Here is a 20530-nt window from a genome sequence, read left to right as displayed (position 1 = left end):
TGGACTGAGTCATGGGCGCAGACAGACAGTCACCAGCCAGTACAGGTCCTCTGTGTGCTCCACATTCCCATGACTACACACACTGGAGGCTGACGCTGGAGGAGCCTGACGCAGGAGACGGCAGGCGAAGCCCCCGACCCAAACGTGGAGGCAAGGCGGATGTTTGGTCTGGATGATCACGCACACACACACACACACACACACACACACACACACACACACACACACACACACACACACACACACACACACACACACACACACACACACACACACACACAAGGACAAATTGTCCTCTATTATTGCATCACTAACAAAGAACAGTGAGAAGTGATGTCTGTGGGTGAGTGCGCCGAGGCTCCTCCCACAGCGGCTCGTCTTGGCTTTTAGGCACACAGGCAACGTTTCAAACGTGATGCCCATCGCGTCCAACCACACGCTGTAGTACAGCAGGGCAAAAAAAGCAATGCCGACTTCCTCCAACGGCTAAAAACGCTCCATCTACGCAAGAGGCACTATCTCTGCTGTAGCCTGGAGCCGCTGTGAACTCAGACGCTGGGGCTCAGCAGGGGGTCAGTGAGACCTCCCACACACACACACAGACACATACTTATGCACACAAACACGCACGCACACAAACACATACATACACACGCACGCACGCACGCACGCACGCACGCACACACACACACACCTGTGTGACATTCTGTCGTTTGGTCATGACGACATGCTGACATTCATCATCCTGAAACTGAAGTTGTGAAGTTTTCTGAAAAACAGCCAAAAACCGACTAAACCGCCTTAAACGACGAAGAAGCAAGTGATGAATGGCTTCAATCTAAGCGCCTCAACGTGTGAGCGGCGCTGTTTGAGTGACAGGTCTGATTTGTTGGACAGGTGTTGGAGACGCTTCCCACACAAAGTAGATCCTATTAGACAAGGGACAAGAACCCGCCAAAATAAGAGCTGAACCAGCTGAAGCGAGTGATTGGAGTGTCAGCTGTGAGTGGACGCGTGTCTGGATGCGTTTCCAGTCGAGGCCTGGCTCATTCCTCCGGTGCCGGCACCATAAACATGGTGCACGTTGTGTGATTATTCCATGTCCGCTGCACCGACACACACGCACACCTGTTAATCAAGCTCCACAACAATTTACACACTAAGTGACACTAATTCATCACCTGCTTCTTTGACAGGGCCTCAATTACTTGATATTCCTGCGCCTCGGCCCATCTCCTCCTCGCTCTAATGGCTTCCGCACTAGTCCCATAATGCATTAGCCAATAAGGCAGAGCATGTGCAGCAACACGCCGCCTCCGGTCGTTACGGCTCCGCCTAATTGTTCATTTGTTGCCTTTTCCAGCAGAGCTGTCCCTAAGTATATTCTTAACAAAAAGAATTACGCCGGTCAGGCTGATAATGGGCACGAGGGGGAATCGCTTTGATTAAATGCCCAGATGTCCAAACGAGGAGAAAACTGAAGTTAGGACAGTTTAGAGCCTGAAATAACCAAAGGCATTGGACGGAGAAGTGGTAAAAGCTCATGTTTGCTGATGAATGCAGTCAATCAAGATGCCTGAAGCGTATGGTGATAGTGAGGCGTTACCTGATAGCCGGTACCAACGAAGGAGGAAGCGCTCACTCACTTGCAGAGGGGGTGTCAGCGTGGACGGGAGGCGTGGACGGGATGAAGGAGGGGAAGAAGAAGGAGCGCAGCGAGCGCTCGCTGTGGAGCGGCGAGCGCTGCGTGGGCAGGTTCTCGCAGCTGCCCACGCTGCTGTGGATCTTAAGGTTCAAGGGCTTGGTCTTCTTCTTGGCTCTGAGGGACACAAGACAAGAGGAACACAGGGTCAGCGCAGGCAGGCAGGCAGAGACGCACACGCTTGTGTAGAACCGCGTGGCCTTCGGGCCTCGGCCGCCTTTTCTCTGAGGGACAAATATCCATTCTGCATCATTTGAAGCCCTCAGTTCTTTGGAAACAAATGCAGGGAGAAGGACACGCAGCTCCTCAGTAGTCGAGGCCCAAACCCCACCAGCTCGGAACACTTGGTCTTTGCATTTGCATTAACAGCGTGCTTCAGTGCAGCTATAATCCCATTAAAGAGACACTCTCCACCTACAGGCTACACGCTGCATTCAGCCCATATACGACGCGTTGTGTTATTCTCTACACCTACACATCCTATTGCTCATGTAAAAGACTATTCCACTATTCAGTCCTGTAGATTTGTGCCAAACGAGAACATGCAACATTCACTTCAGACACAACGACTGAGGGAGCGACCTGTCCGTCGTCGAACACAAACCACTTTGTTTTTCTAGGAGAAACCCAACCGCTGCATTGTCCTGTGAGGCCTCTGTGGTTTGTCAGTCATGCACAGCACGTCCTGCCTCGCAGCCGCTTCCAGTTAATTCTCCTTCCTCTAAGCATCACGCTCATCATTGTTTAAAAACGTGTTGCATCACCATGTCATAATCACACGCTTACGCTCAGTGGAACAACATGATCGCTCATGCAATGAGTTAAGTAAAACAGAAACTTCACGTTCTTTACACATTTCAGGAAACACGCAGGCTCACGTTGCAGGAAAGTCCGGGCAGGTGATGCTTGTAGCCTGAGGAGACGAAACCTGCTCAGTCGTAATGACCTTGACTGTAAATGTGAAGTCTTGGTGTCTGGGTTTCGGTCCGAGTTGAGACTGATGGGTCAGTGTTCCTGCATAAAACCTGGCGGCTCCTCTTCCCAGCAGAAGCCTGTCGAACCCTCGTTTTAGTCTTTTCCAGGCTGTCGTACAATTAGTTTCAGCAAAACCTTTTACATTTCAGTAGAGAATCACACAAAACCGACGTAGTTGCAAAGAGACACAATGAGACATGCACTTTTCCTGTAATAATGAGCACAGAGATTTTCACCTCCCTCGTTTCTGTCTGTCTTTCTCTGATTTCACCGTCACCTAGAATCACTGCTGTGATTTCTGAGGACTATATTGAACGCTTAATGTGTCCCTCTGTTCACAAGGGGCTTTAGTTAAATTTACACCATTATACAGAGCCCAGGATGTCAAATCCTAAAATCTAGACCCGACTAACTGTGGAGAGACTCACGGCTGAATCTCAGATGGTGTCGATCCGGCTGAGCTGAACGGAACCACACCCACAGAGCCACAGTGGGTCCGACTGGCTCCTCGGTGGAGCCACGGCAGGTTCACTGCACAGAGTCCATATATCGACTAACTGATGCTCAGACACAGACTGCGAAGGACAGAGGGGGAAAACTCAGCTTTCACGTAACTCAAACCAGGAAAAAGAACTGGGAGCAGAGAAGGAGCTTCGTTAAAGCTCAGAGACGAACTTTAAACTTTTGCCTCCGTACTTTCTGTATGAATTTAATCAGACTAGTGGCGTAAAAAGCACCGATTTGTCATCCAAAGTCATTTAGTGTTAAATCCCACAGGACTTTTTTGCCGCGTCAGTCTCTCACTCCCTGCACTGAGTCACGCAATTAAACCTGTAAACCAACACAGCACTTCACTCCCATCTCCTGCAATAAGGAAGCCGCCTGCAGGTTATCACTTCTCCGTCATAGAGCTTTTGTCACTTATTCCGATTAGCCCACTTTATGCTGTTTGAATCTAAATTAAGCCATTCATCGCCCTGCATGCGTTCCTTTCTCCTTTCCTCAAACGACTTGTAAATGTTCAGGGAGGAGAAAGCGAGTATGAATGTGGAAAAAAAGAGGATTCCCAGTTTTAAAAGTGACGGTGGAGGAGGGAGGGCTGGTGTCTGCTCGACGCCGGTTAGACCTTTTTCTACTCTGCGAATGAAGAGTTCAGTGAAAGAGCAAGTTCAGCGACAGAGGGAGAGCTGGGTGGGTGCTTGTCAGGTGTCAAAGGAAATCAGCGAGGGCGTGAACGGCGTGTCGTCCTTTGATGCCGCTGGGGTTGTACGTTTCCCACTGACTGAAATCACTGCAGGTTTGTCCCATTTCAGGCAGAATTCCTTTGATCCGCCCGGGACGTCCGCACACAGTGAACAGGAGCAGCAGCTTGTTCCTGTGTCGTTCAGGTCTTTACACAGAGCTCCACGAGGCCTGGATTCACCTTTGTGTCATATTTACTGCTGATTTGCTGATTTCCCACATTGTCTTTGTTCTGCTCTCGTCCCTTTGCTGCGGATTCATTAACGTCCTATTGTATCAATTTTACAGTGAGCATCTTCGTAACAGGATCAGAGGCTGAACTTTCATTCTGTCAACAGCTCTGCCTACGAAAAAAGGTACAAATTAAAACATAAGCTCTGTGAGTCAGATGTCACTATTCAAACTGTACACACTGTATATGAAGAAGCTTCTTTAAAATGCAAAGGTGCAATCGAGGCTTTGTTTTTAAATTGATCCGAGGGATGATTTCCACTTCACAAATAAAACCTGACGTCTATGCATTCATTCATCCGCCCACTCTCTCCGCATCCATTTCCCCAACGCTTGCAGAGACCCTCATTACGGTGGCGTCTTCAAGTAAAACTTCCACTAGATCAAGAACAGGAGCGCTCCGACCCTTCAAACCACACGTTTCCTTTACGTCCCGGCTCATCAAGGCTCTCGTAAAGGCAGCGTCATGAATATTGCAGTGTTCCGCCTAACTAGCTGCTAGCTCCTCACCATCCGAGTGGCTTATCTCAACAGTGATCCTGTGACACAGCTAAACATGTGAGCGCCGGCTAATTAACACTTGTGTTCATGCAGAGGATTAAACCTCCACTTTTTGCCTCAGAAATCTGCGCAGAGCCAGAGCGTGCGATGCAGGAACAGCACCCTGTTGCTTTTTATGCAAATAAGCCTGTGGAATCATTTCTCCAGCAGCCTCTACTCGCTGCTGCTTTAATAAAGCTGGAGGAAAATGAAAGAAAGGTGGCTTGAATAATGATTACAACAGAGAACTACCTCACACCTTTTAAGCTCCTGGTGGCCTCCAGTTGAAGACGTGTCCGCCAGGCTTGGACACAACCAGGATGGAAGGAAGCCGGTGCAGGCGGTGACATTGTTGCCCAGTAGCAATAAAATGACCTTGTTGTTTTTGTTGTGTATTCATCCATCACAGCTTAGAAATCTGGCTCAGATTTGACCTAACACCCATTTGTGGCTATAAAAGCAATGAAAGATTTATTACAATGGACCCAAATAAACATTGAGTGTTGTCACCTTTGGTTTTACCTCCAAATAAAACAGATACAATCACAGTGACTCATTTAATAAATGAGAACTTTCCCCTTTATTCCCATGGGTAATCAGCCTGGATGACTAATGCTGGGAGCATAAGAGGGACCGGTTGGTGGAAAACAGAATGTTAATGGTACATTAATAGCCCCGAGTAGGGATCACACTGTTAATACCGATGTGTTACAGTTCGTTCTGAGCGTTTCAGGTGGTCAGACAGGACAGGACACGACAGGGCAGCAGACGGAATCTGGTTCTGCCCAAATGACCACAGGGGACAATGCAAGCATTCACATGTATGGGATTTAAAGAGGTAGGTCCTTTATGCACAAGCTGAATAAAGCCAACACAAGGTAAGAAGGTATTTGGGCTTTAAAACCGTTTCTTCAATCGCCTTCATGAAATATGTCTGACTTTCATTCATCGTTTCGTTTCATTTATCTCATCTTGTAAATAAAAGTCCAACATCAAAGCTAAAAGCAGCAAAGGAAGTTAAAAATCCTCTTCATGATCCCAAACTAGACAAACTCCTAAATTCTTAATTCTTAAATGCAAAACATGTATTCCATTAATTCAAACCCGACTTCTTCATCAATCTTCTTAAATCCTGGCTTTATTATACAGAAAGATTTTAAGAAAATCTTCTTAAATCCTGGCTTTATTATACAGAAAATGTGGTCAGACTCTGAAGGCATCATCAGAAAGGCTTGAAGAGGAGGAGGAGTAAAGCAGCGGGCCGAACCGAGCGGCAGGGTCAGGATCAGACAGACCAGAAAACAGCCTCAGGACAGGAATGCTGAGCAACATCTGGATGCCGACAGGTCTGGTTCTGTCCAGCCGGCGCCTCTGATCTGTGACAGCTGACGTCTCCCTGACACCAACGCTGTTTGGGCTCAACCCGACTGTGTTTACAGAGCGGGGGTGGTTTGACCTCCACGACAAACTGCCTGGAGGGTTCAGGGATCAGCACGAGAGCCTCGCTTTTGTTTCAGTTCATTTCACTTCAATGAGTGCAATTCATTTGATTTCCATTCATTTTTATTCAATTTAATTCCATCTTACGTTATCTAATTTTTTATATGTATTTCTCTGAGGTAATTCGTTTTTGTTGCAGGCCTGTCTCCTTTTCTCTACCTGATCTTTAATGAGATCCAGTTGGAACTTTACAGTGTAGTGAGGCACAAAAATCTAGAATGCAGTAGTTTAGGAGGGTTCAACAGGAACCTGGTTTGTTAAACAGCTTTATTTTCACCTCTCACCAGAAATCCTCCCTTCTTAAATAATGAGTCAGGAATCAGTGTCAGGCAGGGTCAAAAAGCAGCAGGCAGAAGCGACAGGAGCCCAGAATGAATAAACCGGCTGGAGACGAAACAAGGAGCAGAGCTAAGGTGCCCAGATGGACTTAAAGCTCAGGTGCAGGCGAAACCAATCCCACTGATTGCACAGAGAGACGCAGCCAGGAGGGGATTCGTCCTGGACCCAGACGTGATCGAGGAACGCGCAGGAAAAGAACAAGATAATAATCGGACAATCAGGAATTCAGCACTGCACGGTGACATCTCCGTCTTGTTAACTCCACTTTAACTGTCAGCGTCTCCCACCAGGATGCGGGCGAGTGTCGTGGGCTGTCAGACCCGGAGGAGGAGGAGGAGGAGGAGGAGGAGGAAGAGGAGGAGGAGGAGGAGGAGGAGGAGGAAGAGGAGGAGGAGCAGTGGCCGAGGAAAACGTGTGTGTTCGGTGCAGACTGACAGCTGCAAATGATGCCAAAGTGACAGCAAGACGTCCAAGGTGGAGAAGGAGTGAAACGAGGGGGGGGGGTGATGGGGGAGAACGGGGGGAGAGGCTGCGGGGGGAGAGCCGATGACCAGGCGATGAGTGGCACCGCTGGTTCAGGACCGAGTGTCGCTGACAGGAACACGCAGCCTCAGGTCCGTGGTGCTGCTCAGCCTGTCTAGTTAGACCACTTCACTCCTGCTGCTGTTGCTGCTGTGTTAATGTTGAGCTTCGCACTGAGAATTCACTCACCAACACAGCAGCTGCTACAAGACGTTGCTTTGGTTTTTGATCTGAAGACGTTGCTTTGGTTTTTGATCTGAAGACGTTGCTTTTGTTGCAGGAAATTTAGACCTCTCCGTACAAATCTCATTTACGGTGTTGATGTGAACAGGGTTTGATGAGCTGTAAATAATGGTGTAAAGTACACGTGTGCGTGTCAGGTCATACAAAACGTGCTGCTTCGTTCTTTGGTGCTTCCCTTTCACTGCAGCACAGACTGCACAGTAAACACAGCAGACCTCACTGTGGCACCAAGGACGCCGCTGCCTTAATTACACTTTACTAATTATTTATTATTTCATTAACGCTTCCTCGCACACTGTGCTCATGACTGGAAGCAGACGCGTCTGAACACCTTGTTCTCTGTGCTGAGAAAACCCCAACAACCAGCAGTCTGCACTGAAAAAGCACCAGGATCCGAGCGCGGACGCAGCAGCCGAGAGGAGACGACGTCGCACGCTGCTGAAGGCTGCATTCCTCCCAGTGTGAGGACGTCCAGCACCTGATGTCTGACAGTGGTGAGTGAGTCAGACGGCGCTCACGCATCAGCAGATCACTATCGGCCTCGGAGCGGAGCATCACTGTCCCCTCACTGTGTGGAGCAAAGCGCGTTGTCTTAGCTAACAAAGCCTCGGACACAGTTGGCTTCAGGTGACGCGCCGTCAGTCTGGAACTGACACTTCTACTGTAAGACAACAAAAGGCAGCATTATCTGTATTCTTTCAAGCAAAACCCTTCACTTTCCAAGATCCTAAACAAAAGCGAGGAAGTTTCCATCAGGTTCGCTGATGATGGTGGACTGATTGGTTCACACGAAGCAAAATCGAAGGTGGGGAATGGACCCAAATACGAGCGGTCGCTGCCGCCGTGCCTTCGTCCAGTTCCACATCGCATCATCAGAGCTGTGCATCAGGCCTCTCACCACCTGGAGAAGTTTGTCATTTCTCTGTGGTTCCACAGAGGCGTGTGTATTAAATTGATAGCTTGGCTCCGGCTAGCAACAGGACTCCTCAGTGCTGAAATCATTGATGAAATATTCTTGGCGTCAGACCTTTGGATGTTGGCCATTGATGGAAAGGATTCAAACGCTGCCCCCATGCTTTTGCACATTCAGCGTGTGTGTGTGTTGTGAAATGAATTAGAACAAAGGAACATTCATCGCTTTGGCTTTGAAAGACAAACAGGTGTTCGAAGATCCTTGGTCCCTACATGCAAAGGTCCTTCCAACATAATCACAATCTGAGCCGTGGGCAGGATTCATTCTTAATTTGCGGCACCTGCAGCGAGCGACCAGCGTGTTGTGGCCTTGAGTTCCAGCAGCGACGGCCGCGTCCTTTGTTCTTTTAGTTCCTCGCAGCAGAGCCCGAGGCTGGAGTCATCTGGGCCAGCGTGGCAATTTTCATTATTCATTAGCTCGTTTGACCAACGAGTTTCCGTCAAATGTTTTTAAAAAGCCCAGAAGCAACGTGTTCTGCTAATAAGTTTGTGCATTTTTGTGAATATGTCGCACACACACCAGCATGTCGGCGTGTGTGTTTTCCCACAGCACTGGTTCAAATCAGCGTTTACTTTTTCAGTTTGCTCGAAATGAAACTATCGCTCAAACAATAAAGTTTGCAATCCGAGTATTAACACGACGGTGGATGTGAGAGCGGCTCTCGCGGCCGAGGAGGTCAAACGCTGGTCCTGCAGCTCAGGCAGCAGCGTAAATGACAGCGGAGCCAGCGGGTCAGAGACAATATGGAACCCGGAGCAGATATTATCTGTGCTGACCTTATCATGGGAGAGATGAGGGCCTCCAGTTGACGGCCTGAATGATGAATTGAGGTAATAAGTCCCTTTGTGGGGCCGGACAGTAAAGCAGTGATTACACTTACAGCTAAAGCAGCTCTAACGTGAGCTGTTGCTGTTCGCTTGGTCGTCGCCACAGCTGGACGTCGCATGATCGCAAGGCGATCGGACCCAAAGCAAAACAAGACTCCCTCAACAATTACTGACGCATTTATGTGTTTTCTATTTCATCTTTTTCTTCGTGAAGAATGACACAACTTGCACCACAGGATAAGCTCTAATCACGCCATTTGAATCCTGTCATCCGTCCCCCACCGGCTCCCACTTTCTCACAAATCACCTCAGAAACACCATCAGCCTGATAAATCCATCCTCCAGCAGAAACAGTGGCATTTAAGCTAACTGCTATTTCTAAATACCCATATAAATTCATAATCATGTCTCCAATTTCTGGGATGCTGGTTTGGGCTAAGATGAACACTCATTACAGCTGATAGATGGGTGCGGGTGCGTGAGGCTTTTAAGGACCTGCTGTTGACATCCCTTTACACCTGATTTGTGATTAACGGCAAAGAGGCCAAAGCCCTGATTAACATGAGTGAGCAAAGCAGATCTACACTCGGCTCCTTAACTCGTCCTCCGACCGCTCGCGCGCTGACGGACCCGGCCTAACTACGCCGTTAAAGCCTCACGCAGCACATGTGGGAACATGTGGGAGCGATAATCCTGCGGGGGTCAAAGGTCATCTGCAATGTGAGTCGCGTGTCCCGGGGAGAAGCAGAGCTGTGTCTCAGCGCATCGCCTGGGGAGCAGCGCTATCGATTCGATGCCAGCTGAACTTTCAGAGAACACTAATTGTGGAGCTTTTTTTTCTTCACAGTAAAAGACAATACATGTGTCTTCAGTTTACGGCACTAATAAAGAGGAGTTTATTAAGAGCTTTTAATAGAGAGATGTTTTACATTTACTTGTACTGGCAGGCGCTCTTGGAACATTTATCTGTACAGCCACAAGAAAAGCAAACCTTAATACAAGCTTTGAATGTGATTTTACCTCAACGTGGGAAAATACTTTTTAGATTAGTTGCCAGGTGTTTGTCCAATCCCATATTGGACAGGTCAAGCACAGTCAAGAGTTTAATCCCTGTTCTAAATCAGTGCACAAGGTGTATTAAACTGCAGCTAGCAACGGTGCTTCTGCTTCAATCTGTGGTTCCAGATTAGCCTGGTTCCAGACCTCTGAACCAGCGCCCACCTCTCAGATTTGCTCAGAACCCCCCGTGGGTGTGGTGTTGAGTGTTCTGGCTGCTGGTTCAGGAGGAGGAAGATGCACTTTTCCAATCAGACCTAAGGTGAGGACTGAGACTGGAGACTTCATTGATGGTGTCTTAGAATTGAATGCACAGGCATCTACAGCACATACACAAAGTAAAAGACCTAGGACTTCTGTACATTTTATCAGTGAACCAAAAATGTATTCTTCATTAGTTTGTACTGATGCTTCAACTGGGAGCCAGTGCTCCAACTATGACCCTCACAGTTTGACTTCAGTAACCAGAAACCATAACAACAGCGCGTTTTCCCCACTAAATCCTTATTGCAGAGCTTTATCAGTTGGTGGCGTCACTGCGTTGCCATCTTCTGTTGTCATGCATGTGTAAAAATCTACCTGCAAAGCAATTACAGGTTCCAGGCTTTAACACTATTGGTTTTACATATGCATCACAGATTGAAGCATTAGGAACAGGGCCCCTCAGAGCTGGCCTTTGACCGTTGACCTCAGTGCTGCAGCGACTGGTCTCCATCGTACCATGTGCTAATAAAGACGCTCTCTGACTGAACTTCGATCTTACAAACGATGGAAAAATAACCTCAAAGGAGACGCATAACGACATACGAAGAAATATTTTTATATATAAAAAAGGAAACAGAGAGAAAGGAGTGAGGAAAGGGGGGAGAGATATATGTTGTGTACACCAGCTCAGTGAAAGCAAACAGCTAAATTAGTCATGGAATGGATGCAAATTTCCTTCCCCTGAGTGTTGCACAGTAGAATTACCCTGAGAGAAGCAGAGGGTGAATCATGCCAACCCCCGGCACCATGTGATTTATTAGCAAACATCCAATTCAATATGAAAGTGCTTAACATTCAAAAAGCAGTGAAAGTCTCATAAGGTGGCATTAACTATATGATATTAGCATTTCCGCTGGCAGGGGGAAGGCGACGCCAGAGACTGGGGAAAAACAAACACGCCCACTTTCTCGGACGGTCTCGGAGCGGCGCGCCAAGTGGTGCCGTCGCAGACTGGAAATTCACTTGGCCTTTTCCACGTCTGCGTGTTACAAGTCATTAACATAGGCAACGAGGTTCATTAATTGGCACTCCAGCCCAAAGAGCCTCTTCGCTTTAAAAAGGCCAGAGGAGAGAGATGTTTAGAGGTAGATGCAACAGCAACAGGGCAGAGGAGAGAACGGCTGGGACACGCTGTGCAGCAAGCAACACAACCCACTGTGACATGTCTGACTACAAACACAGCGCTGGCTGCTGGGTGTCCAACACGAAGCCACAGGTCTGTACAGTCAAACTTTACGCAGATGATCAGTTCCTATACATTTAGTTGCAGGATTCTGTCAACTGCTTGTGTTGGCCCATTACTAAAACCAGGGAGCGTGAGAATGTTAAAGGGAAAATGAATTTAGGTTCAACACTGTCAACTCAAACAAATATCTGTAAATAAAGCATGAATGTAGGGCGCCTACCTTCAGACACCGCTCTCACATTTGCAGTATGGAGTCATCTAAACAAATAAAACCACCAGAGAATCAAAATACCGCAGCAAACATCGAAGGGAATCTTTCATTTCTGATCTTTGCAACTCTGACTGCTTAGAGGAAATCAATGCAGCTGATATTGTAACTTCCTGCTGGCAGCCTGTGCAGGGAGACAGTGTGACATAATCTGGACTTTCCAGTTGGTACAATAAACAATACCTGCATTAAAATGTTATTGACTACGAAATTAAAACTTGATAATTAATTGATTAATTCATATCTAAACTATCTATTAATGACATAAGCCTGATTTCTCGCAAAACAGTTTCCTCAATTTAGACTTTGGACACTAGAGTGGCTTCATTTTAGGTTTTTTAAATACACCCCAACTTTTTTACTTCCCTGGCTCCCACCGACTCTCTCTGGTGGTAGTGTCTGCATCTGATAGTGTATCTCGTGCTCTTGTCCCATTCCTGCACACATCCCAGTCAGTAATCACTCCCTATAAAGGTGCTGCAGTTCTGATTAGTCCTGCAATGGCAATAACTCATAACCAACTCTCTCTATGAGCACAACCAGACAATTTGGCAACATCAGCTGAGCCCCTCCTGAATGGATTTCTTATTTCTCATCTCTTATAGGAGACACAATCAATCATGTCACATAAGGTTAACGGTGATTTGATGACATTTTCACAGCAGACCCGCAGACGCGTCAGTCATCACACCAAAACAAAGTGTATTATTGGCGGGGTATTGATTCCACGCAGCCGTGCTCTTTAACCTGGTCTTCGGCAAATCCCTTCAGGGAGAAATCGGTCGCCAAGATGGATGTGTTGACCAGCAGGACGTGTCAGCCGCCAGACGACTGCAAGACGCACATGTTTCCGTCCAATTCCTCAGACATCAAGTTTTAATTGTGATAATTATGACTTACAGCAAATTTATCCACCAACATTTGATCAGAAACGGATTTACAAGACAAAGATGTCTGATGTCTTATTCGTACAGCCTGAAACATGGCGGCATCTCGGCAGCACCGTTGGGGCGCTGACGAAGACTTTGCACATCTTTGTCTCAGTACAACTAATGTAAACAGAGTGACAAAGTGGACATGCATCAGTGCAAATCAGAAGTTTGTCGTAACGTGTCTTCTGCTACCAGTACATAGTTTCACGTGCAGTGAATGACTCATTTAAATTCCAGTTAAACCTGACAACATTCCTGGACTCATTCCTGGATTCATGCTGCTGAAATACATACTGTAAGTACCCAACTAATTAGAGGACAATGTTCAGTCAAACTGAATGTATGTGGAAGAAATAACAGGGAAAAACTAAGACGTAGTCTTGAACTGTAGAACTGCTTTAGACTTGGAAGCGAATCTGACAATACAGTGGTGAGGAGATTACATTATTTAACAATAGAACTCAGACTGCATCTCACATGCTGCTAATAGGTGCAGTTACACTACACGTTAATAACATGTCAGACAGGGTGTTACATGAATGAGCCGACGGGCGACCTGCTGGAGTCGCACTTAGATGGATTCACCCTCCACCACATGAATATTCAGCGCACGCTACACAGCTGCACGTTTGACTATATGCTTTATCAGATGAATCAGTGTCCAATTACACAAATTTAGTTTAAGTTGTAAATACATGTTTCTCAGTGGGAAGCTGAAAACGGCTGAAGGAACAGTGGTCGTCTGTGCTGGAAGGTGAATTATGTTGGAAACGTCCTCATTGCAGCAGACAGTCTTTAAGGTGTGAGCCTGTTTTAAAGACAGGACGCTGCTCATGTACATGTATGCGGTCGTACTGCTCCTCCTACTGAGCAGCTCACTCACTTGACACATGAAATGGTCCCAAACAGCTCAAAGTGAAGAGAGTGGAACATCAAATACGTTTCTCAGCAGAGCGACGACCAAATCCGTTCTCAAACACAAGCGCATGTTTGGACTTGGACTTAATAGGTGGAGGCTGTGAACATTTCAATTTCTCCACACAGATGAAAGTTTGCTTTCGTGCTCATCACAACTTGTAAAACTGGCAGCTGCTTCATCCCTGGGTGAGATTTTCCTGGATTCAAAGGTTCTTAGCTCTGAGCTAATTTGCTCATTATTTCTGAGGTGGGATAGAAACCAGCTCGTGGTAATATTGGACGCGTTATCGCACAGGCCGCGCATTAGAGCGTAAAGTAGACGAGGAGGCTCCACGCTCACGGAAAGAGGGATTTGGAAACTATGGTTGAGGAAACAGCTGTGAAGATCAAATCAGTGAGATGAACTGTGTTTGAACACAACAATAGACAAACACTGAATTCACATCCGCACAGAGAAAAAAGCTGTTTGTTACCATTTTACACCCAACACACGATTATTAAATATCAGACGTCCTCAGATTAAAATGCGTCACATGTATAACGTGTTGTTGGTGATTAAGTCACGTTTTATCTCTCAACTTAATAGTAATTCATGAATATTTTAAAGACCAAAGGGCAGTGAGCAATTATTACATTTCATGAAATTAAATGTCACTTATCTGTCAGTGCCAACGCTTCGCTTCGGGACGACGCCACGTTCCCGCACACTCAGCTAGATTGTGTTTTTGCTGCATTACCTCAACGATAATGAGATATTAGCCCACATCTCATTAAGATAAAGGGAGAAAAGACTGTCTCTGGGGGCAGAGGGTAATACCTGGCTTCTGTGTCCTGGCCACAGAGGCAGGCAATTAGGCAGAAGAAAATGAGGACCAAGCTCATTAACATCTTGAGGTCGCTGATAATGGGACATCTTGGTAGTTTCCATCTTTAAGCTAATGAACGGCATCAACTACTGTGCATCAGCCCGTCTTCTGCTTGGTTTGATCAGTTTGTTGCCATGTCCACTTCAGGCATTTACCTGAGCAGCACAGAAATGCATCCTTCCCCTTCACATTCAGATGCAGATACGACCCTTCGTGCCAGAACTGAACCAGCAGGCTGATGCTCGCCAGCACCGTCCTCCAACCAATTATGATGCATTAGGAGATGTAGTTGGCCATCAGAGGAGCCAGCAGATCTGCCCCGTCTCAATGAGTTGCAACATTTCCAGGCACGCACACATTCCCCATTGCCGGGGCTCAACTCGGCCTGCGGTCTATCAGCGCTCGGGGACCGGTAATCAATTCTCTAATGCCGTTTGAGAATATTCACTGCAGCTATGATCCACTGCTCGCTCTGTGGACGCGTGCACGCCGCCGCGCATGCTAACGCGGGCCTGTCTGCGACCAACCACCAAATATAACCCAGATGGCCATCATAAAAGCAGGGGACGACTCCTAAATATTAACTTAGCAAGTGTAGCGATGATAAAGCACTGTCATCTAATGGCATTATTAAAATGAGGGCAGCTCTCCTGGGGCGGACTGGTTCCTGATTAGCTAGCAGTGCTGGACCTTGTTTGTGACCAAATCTGATCAAGCATAGCACCAGACGCAGACATGGCTGGGCAGGAACTTAGCCTAAGGCCCCTTATCGCTACCCACAGCCCGTTGGCTCTTTATGGCCAATAATGGCCCCCAAGGAATTAATCTGATTGGGCTCTGGTGGAAGATTATGTCCCAGTTAAACTGCTGAAAGGAAGGTGGGGCTTTCTGTGCTGCTTGGCTCAGATGGAATTACAGCGTTAGAGCTTGTGCAGATCCCGGATGGACTTAAATGTCTGAATGCTTGTGCAACAGGTGTCTGTGCTCATCCAACTACTGTTCAAACTTTACTTTCTAGAATTCTTATGCTACTCAGCATCAGCCCAACTTCAAACATCGTGCCTTTTTGCTACGATTTTCTGACTGATAGTAAAAATGTGAAAAAAAGAAAAGATGTAAAAATCGGTTTGGCTGCAGCAGAGGCCACTTGAATTCTGGCATTAGGCGGAACTTTCATTAACACACATTAGACCCACAAAGGTGCACGATGACCTCCACTCTTTGCCACTAAAAGCCAAAAGGGTTCAACACTTACTTTGGCGTCTGTGTGTCGTCCAAGCGATTCCCCAGCTGGAACTCGTGGGACTTGCTGCGGTGCAGGGCGGTGAAGCCCGGCAGCAGGTGGATGAGTTTGCGGCTGGGAGGGGGGGGCGTCCCCGGGGCCTTGACTTTGTTCCTGCGTCGCATGGGGGGGGTGCCGGGTGGGGTCATGGTGTTGACCACCAAGGGAGTCCGAGGAGGCGTGTGGCCAAAATGCCTCTGGCGGGGCGACGGGGGCAGGGAGCGGTGGCCGGAGTCCAGGGGGGGGAAGAGTCCTGTGGCGGGGCTGTCGACCGTGAGCCGGTCCGCGTACAAAGGCGGAGCCAGGGCTTGGGGACTGTGGCACATGTGCTGGTTGTACTTGGACTGGACTTTGGGGCTTTGAGCGAGCTGGAACCGGATCCACTGACTGGCCTCTGGCTGGCACACGGGAGTGTTCTCTTTGCCCGATTCGGAGGTGGGCCACTGAATGGACCAGTCCTGCTTCGACTGGCTGCCTGTTGGATGGAAGGAGGCAGAAGCTCGTGTCAAGGGCAAAACATATCCATCTGTCTGCAAATGTCTCTGCTTCTCTGGTGATCTCACAATTATGATTCAAACATTTACACAGTTTATGATCAAATGCGACTTAAATGAAAAAACAGATGCCACAATGTAACGCTTAATGTAATGTATCATGTTAAACCACACCAGATTTCCATCCAATTAGTATTAAAGCAGTCGTTAGCTCCATCTCTTAATTGCAGCGGTACGAGTCATCCTGGAAGCAGGCAGACCCGCAAATATGCTCGGTTTGGCTAATGAAGAATTAACATGTGAAATAAATGTATTAGTAGTGCATTAGTGCCGTTCAAATATGCCAGTGTGGAGCAGCTTGAGCATGAATGGATGAAGCAAGAAAATGAGGCAAATGGGCGCCAAAGCATAGCGGGCCAAAGCTGCATGAGTCACAGCACACACCGACTGTCACCAAAGCGCAACTTTCAGTCGGATGAGAACGAAACCATCGAGGCGAGGACGGAGGTGAGCAGCCAAATGGGAGCTTCCAGCTGCCACGGCCGTACTTTACCTCCGTTGGTGTGCAATTTGTCCTCCTCCAGTTGTTCTTCGGAAAGACACAAAGCAAAGAGAATGTGTTTATTGATCTGGCAACGACACATGCTGAAATAGTTTGTCTCTGCTGCTCGGCCAAACACAACCGATGCTGGACAGATGTTTTACCGCATGCGTTGACCAACCAGCACCCACTAATGCAAACCTTCTGTCAGCTGGGTTTTTGTGTCGTGTCGTGTGTGTTCCATGTGACACCGTCTCTGAGGAGCTATAAGCATCAAAAACACGAACTTCAAACACAATATCAACACCGGCAGCATCGTATGAACCAAGAAAATATGTCTTCTAAAAGGTCTCGGAGGAATCGCAGCCGCTGCTGGAGAAGCAGCCCGTGGGCCGTTCCTCCTCTGGATGGTGCGATGCAGAGGCTGCGAGAGACACGGGCTGCAGGGAGACACGGGGGACGCCGTCGACAGGAAGGTGCTTCCCTGTTTCCCTGCTTGTGTCTTGACTTGGGGTTCTTAAAGTTCTTCTTAACCCAGACACCCCCCCCAACTCCGTGTGAGGCACCAAAGGCCATGTTTAACACTGAAAAACAGTGTGAGCAGAAACAGTCCTGGAGGTGAAAAGTTGAACTAGTTGCTAAAACACAGACCCTGTTTTCCAAAAAGACTGCAAAGAAGCAGGAATGTCTACGACTGCATGTAACGTGAAAAGAACACTGTTCTGTTCTGTCTGTCACTGCCACTCCACCTTCAGCAGACGCCTGAGGACCACACTCGTATCCAGAGCCTCACTAAGAGGCACCTCAGCCCTAAAATCCCCTTCAGGAGCACGTGGAGATGCAAAAAGGACGAGTGGCCTGAACGAGTGCTCATCAAACCAATGTAGGGAAAGATGAGGGAGGCACTCAATCAAGTCTGCTTTATTAGCAGGAAGGAAAGTGCAGCAGGCCACTCTGAGATGTCAAAGTTCAGCTTGACCCCACTTGAACGACTGAAACTAATCAACGGCCACCGAAGAACTCATCACAGCCACTGAGATTCCAGGGGGCGGCGCAGGGAGCTGATTACCTTCAAAGAATCTAAAGATCTCCAAGACCTGACTCGTAAGTTGACAATCTGCGCTGCCCGCACCTAAAATTAGCATCCTGCAAAATCCAACCCGAGAGTTTGCCAGAAATTCCAGGCAATTACCTCATGTTAAATTAAAAGCTTCCTGTTAGCAATTATATTCTTGCATAAATCATTTTCTCTTTAAAAATGTCTCTGACAGCGCGCTTCAAGCTGATGCCCCAGTGAAACGTCTCTGCAAAGACCCAATGAACTTGAATCACACTTGTGAAACTGTTGCTTCAAGTAATGAGTCAATTCATCAAGCACACTAGTATCTTAGCAACTGCTTCAGTAAAATAGTAGCAAGACTTGACTTATGAATTTCTTGTTTCACATGATCTCACCTCAGCAAAAGACTCCGAACCAAAAGACGGCTCGGCGCCGAATGAGACGAATGCAAACAGAGCGAGGACGAACAGAGACGAGAGCTGTAATTTAGGCTCATCTGAGCTCGTTAGTGACTGGGTTGGGGCTTTTTATTGGGAGCTTTGACAGAAAACACATTTGTAATCGGTCACGACTTCTCTGGGCTAAAAAGCGAGGCCTCGCGGCTCAGTCAGCGCCCGCTTTGCTTTTGATGCCGATCGGTTCTTAAATTGTGTCACAGCACAGACGTTCAGGTCACATCAAAGGTAAAGCGAGGTCAAAAAGCAGGAACGTGGGCTCACGACGCATTCTGGAGCCAAATTAGACACAATGTGAGTGAGTTCTGAAGTTGTACATTGCTCCTCGAAGCTCAGAGGAGCGAAGTCCAGTGTGAAGTGTGATCTTAGAGAAATGTTTCATTTGTAGAACGTGGCCTAAAAGCTCTCGTTCTTCTTTTCAGCTCCTGGTCGATGAGTTCAAACGCACAAATTAAAAGAACTGACTGAGTGTTTAGTCGTTTTCTAGCTCAGAGCTCAACAAGCTGTTAGAGGTATATGTCTGCAAGCCTCAAATATCAGCTGGACAAGACTAATACTGTTTGTTTGCATTTGAAAATGGGTTCTTTGTTGACAAAGCAACAGAAAATCATCACCAAACTCTGCTCTGCGAATAGAAACCATTCACGCTATTTTGGTCATCGCACCTCAAACTCTCCATTGGTTTGTGTGTATCAGGTCAGATTCATGCATCATCATCTCCGCTCTCACCTACACAGCGGCCGCTGTCAGAGCAAACAATGCACCTGGAGCTGCAGCTCCTCCGCAGTGATTAATGCAAACACCATTAAAGTAGCGGCTTTTGAGGAAGACAGATAACGGCCTCATAATTGGACTAATCACTCCTGGACGCGCTGCCTCTCTGGGCTAAATGGCAGCGAAATGCCACTGGGACAGCGGCTGGTCCATCTCACAGCCACTGTAAACAGGGTTTGGGGAAAAGGGCAGTGTGTGCGTGGAGGACACGCGTGCTCCTGGTTTCATTTCTGGACGTGCGTTCTTGCAGAGTAATCAGTGGGACTCAAAGTTAGGCGCTGCTAATTAGCCGAGAGCCGGCGAGGACCACCTAGAGGAGCTGAGGACGGCGGGTGTCGCGCTCGTTCTCTTCGTCCTCCTTCCCTGTCGCATCTGCTCCTTTCTTCTCTACGTGACGACGGTTCTTCTTCCCCTCCTGCGGTCGCTGCCTCTCTCTCTTTCTTTCAGCATTCTTCTTCTTCTTTGCGTTCCCTCACCCTCTCTCTCTTTCAGCATTCTTCTTCTTCTTCTTCTTTGCGTTCCCTCACCCTGTCTCTCTCTCTCTCTCTTTCAGCATTCTTCTTCTTCTTCTTCTTCTTCTTCTTTGCGTTCCCTCACCCTCTTTCTCTCTCTCTTTCAGCATCCTTCTTCTTCTTTGCGTTCCCTCACCCTCTTTCTCTCTCTCTTTCAGCATCCTTCTTCTTCTTCTTTGCTTTCCCTCACCCTCTCTCTCTCTCTCTGTCTCTTTCAGCATCCTTCTTCTTCTTCTTTGCGTTCCCTCACCCTCTGTCTCTCTCTTTCAGCATTCTTCTTCTTCTTTGCTTTTCCTCACCCTGTCTCTCTCTCTCTCTCTCTCTCTTTCAGCATTCTTCTTCTTCTTCTTCTTCTTTGCGTTCCCTCACCCTCTTTCTCTCTCTCTGTCTCCTTCAGCATCCTTCTTCTTCTTCTTTGCGTTCCCTCACCCTCTGTCTCTCTCTTTCAGCATTCTTCTTCTTCTTTGCTTTTCCTCACCCTGTCTCTCTCTCTCTCTCTCTCTCTCTCTCTTTCAGCATTCTTCTTCTTCTTCTTTGCGTTCCCTCACCCTGTCGCTCTCTCTCTCTCTGTCTTTCTCTCTCTCTCTCTCTCTTTCAGCATCCTTCTTCCCTTTCTTTGCATTCTCTCTCTCTCTCTCTCTCTCTCTCTCTCTCTCTTTCAGCATCCTTGTTCTTCTTCTTTGCGTTCCCTCACTCTGTCTCTCTCTCTCTCTCTCTCTTTCAGCATCCTTCTTCTTCTTCTTTGCGTTCCCTCACCCTGTCTCTCTCTCTCTCTCTCTCTCTCTCTCTCTCTCTCTTTCAGCATCCTTCTTCTTCTTCTTGCGGTTC

At 47.6% G+C, this 20530-nt stretch overlaps 1 protein-coding gene across 4 annotated transcripts in view; it reads right to left on the bottom strand.

Annotated features, from left to right (window-relative positions):
- Positions 1-20530, bottom strand: part of ksr2 (kinase suppressor of ras 2) — a 57294-nt gene that overhangs the window by 27620 nt on the left and 9144 nt on the right. For 3 of the 4 annotated variants that reach the window (XM_055511522.1, XM_029160950.3, XM_029160949.3), the window contains exons 4-6: positions 16914-16949; positions 15840-16341; positions 1647-1819 (exon numbers count right to left, since the gene is read on the bottom strand). In XM_055511522.1, the coding sequence (XP_055367497.1) occupies positions 1647-1819; positions 15840-16341; positions 16914-16949 (711 nt within the window). The remainder of the gene's footprint in view (positions 1-1646; positions 1820-15839; positions 16342-16913; positions 16950-20530) is intronic. The other variant, XM_029160951.3, reaches the window with a different exon arrangement.

Source organism: Betta splendens, chromosome 9, assembly GCF_900634795.4.
Source record: "Betta splendens chromosome 9, fBetSpl5.4, whole genome shotgun sequence".
NCBI lineage: Eukaryota > Metazoa > Chordata > Actinopteri > Anabantiformes > Osphronemidae > Betta > Betta splendens.
The sequence above is the reverse complement of the archived record's forward strand: the minus strand, read 5'-3'. Positions and strand labels throughout refer to the sequence as shown.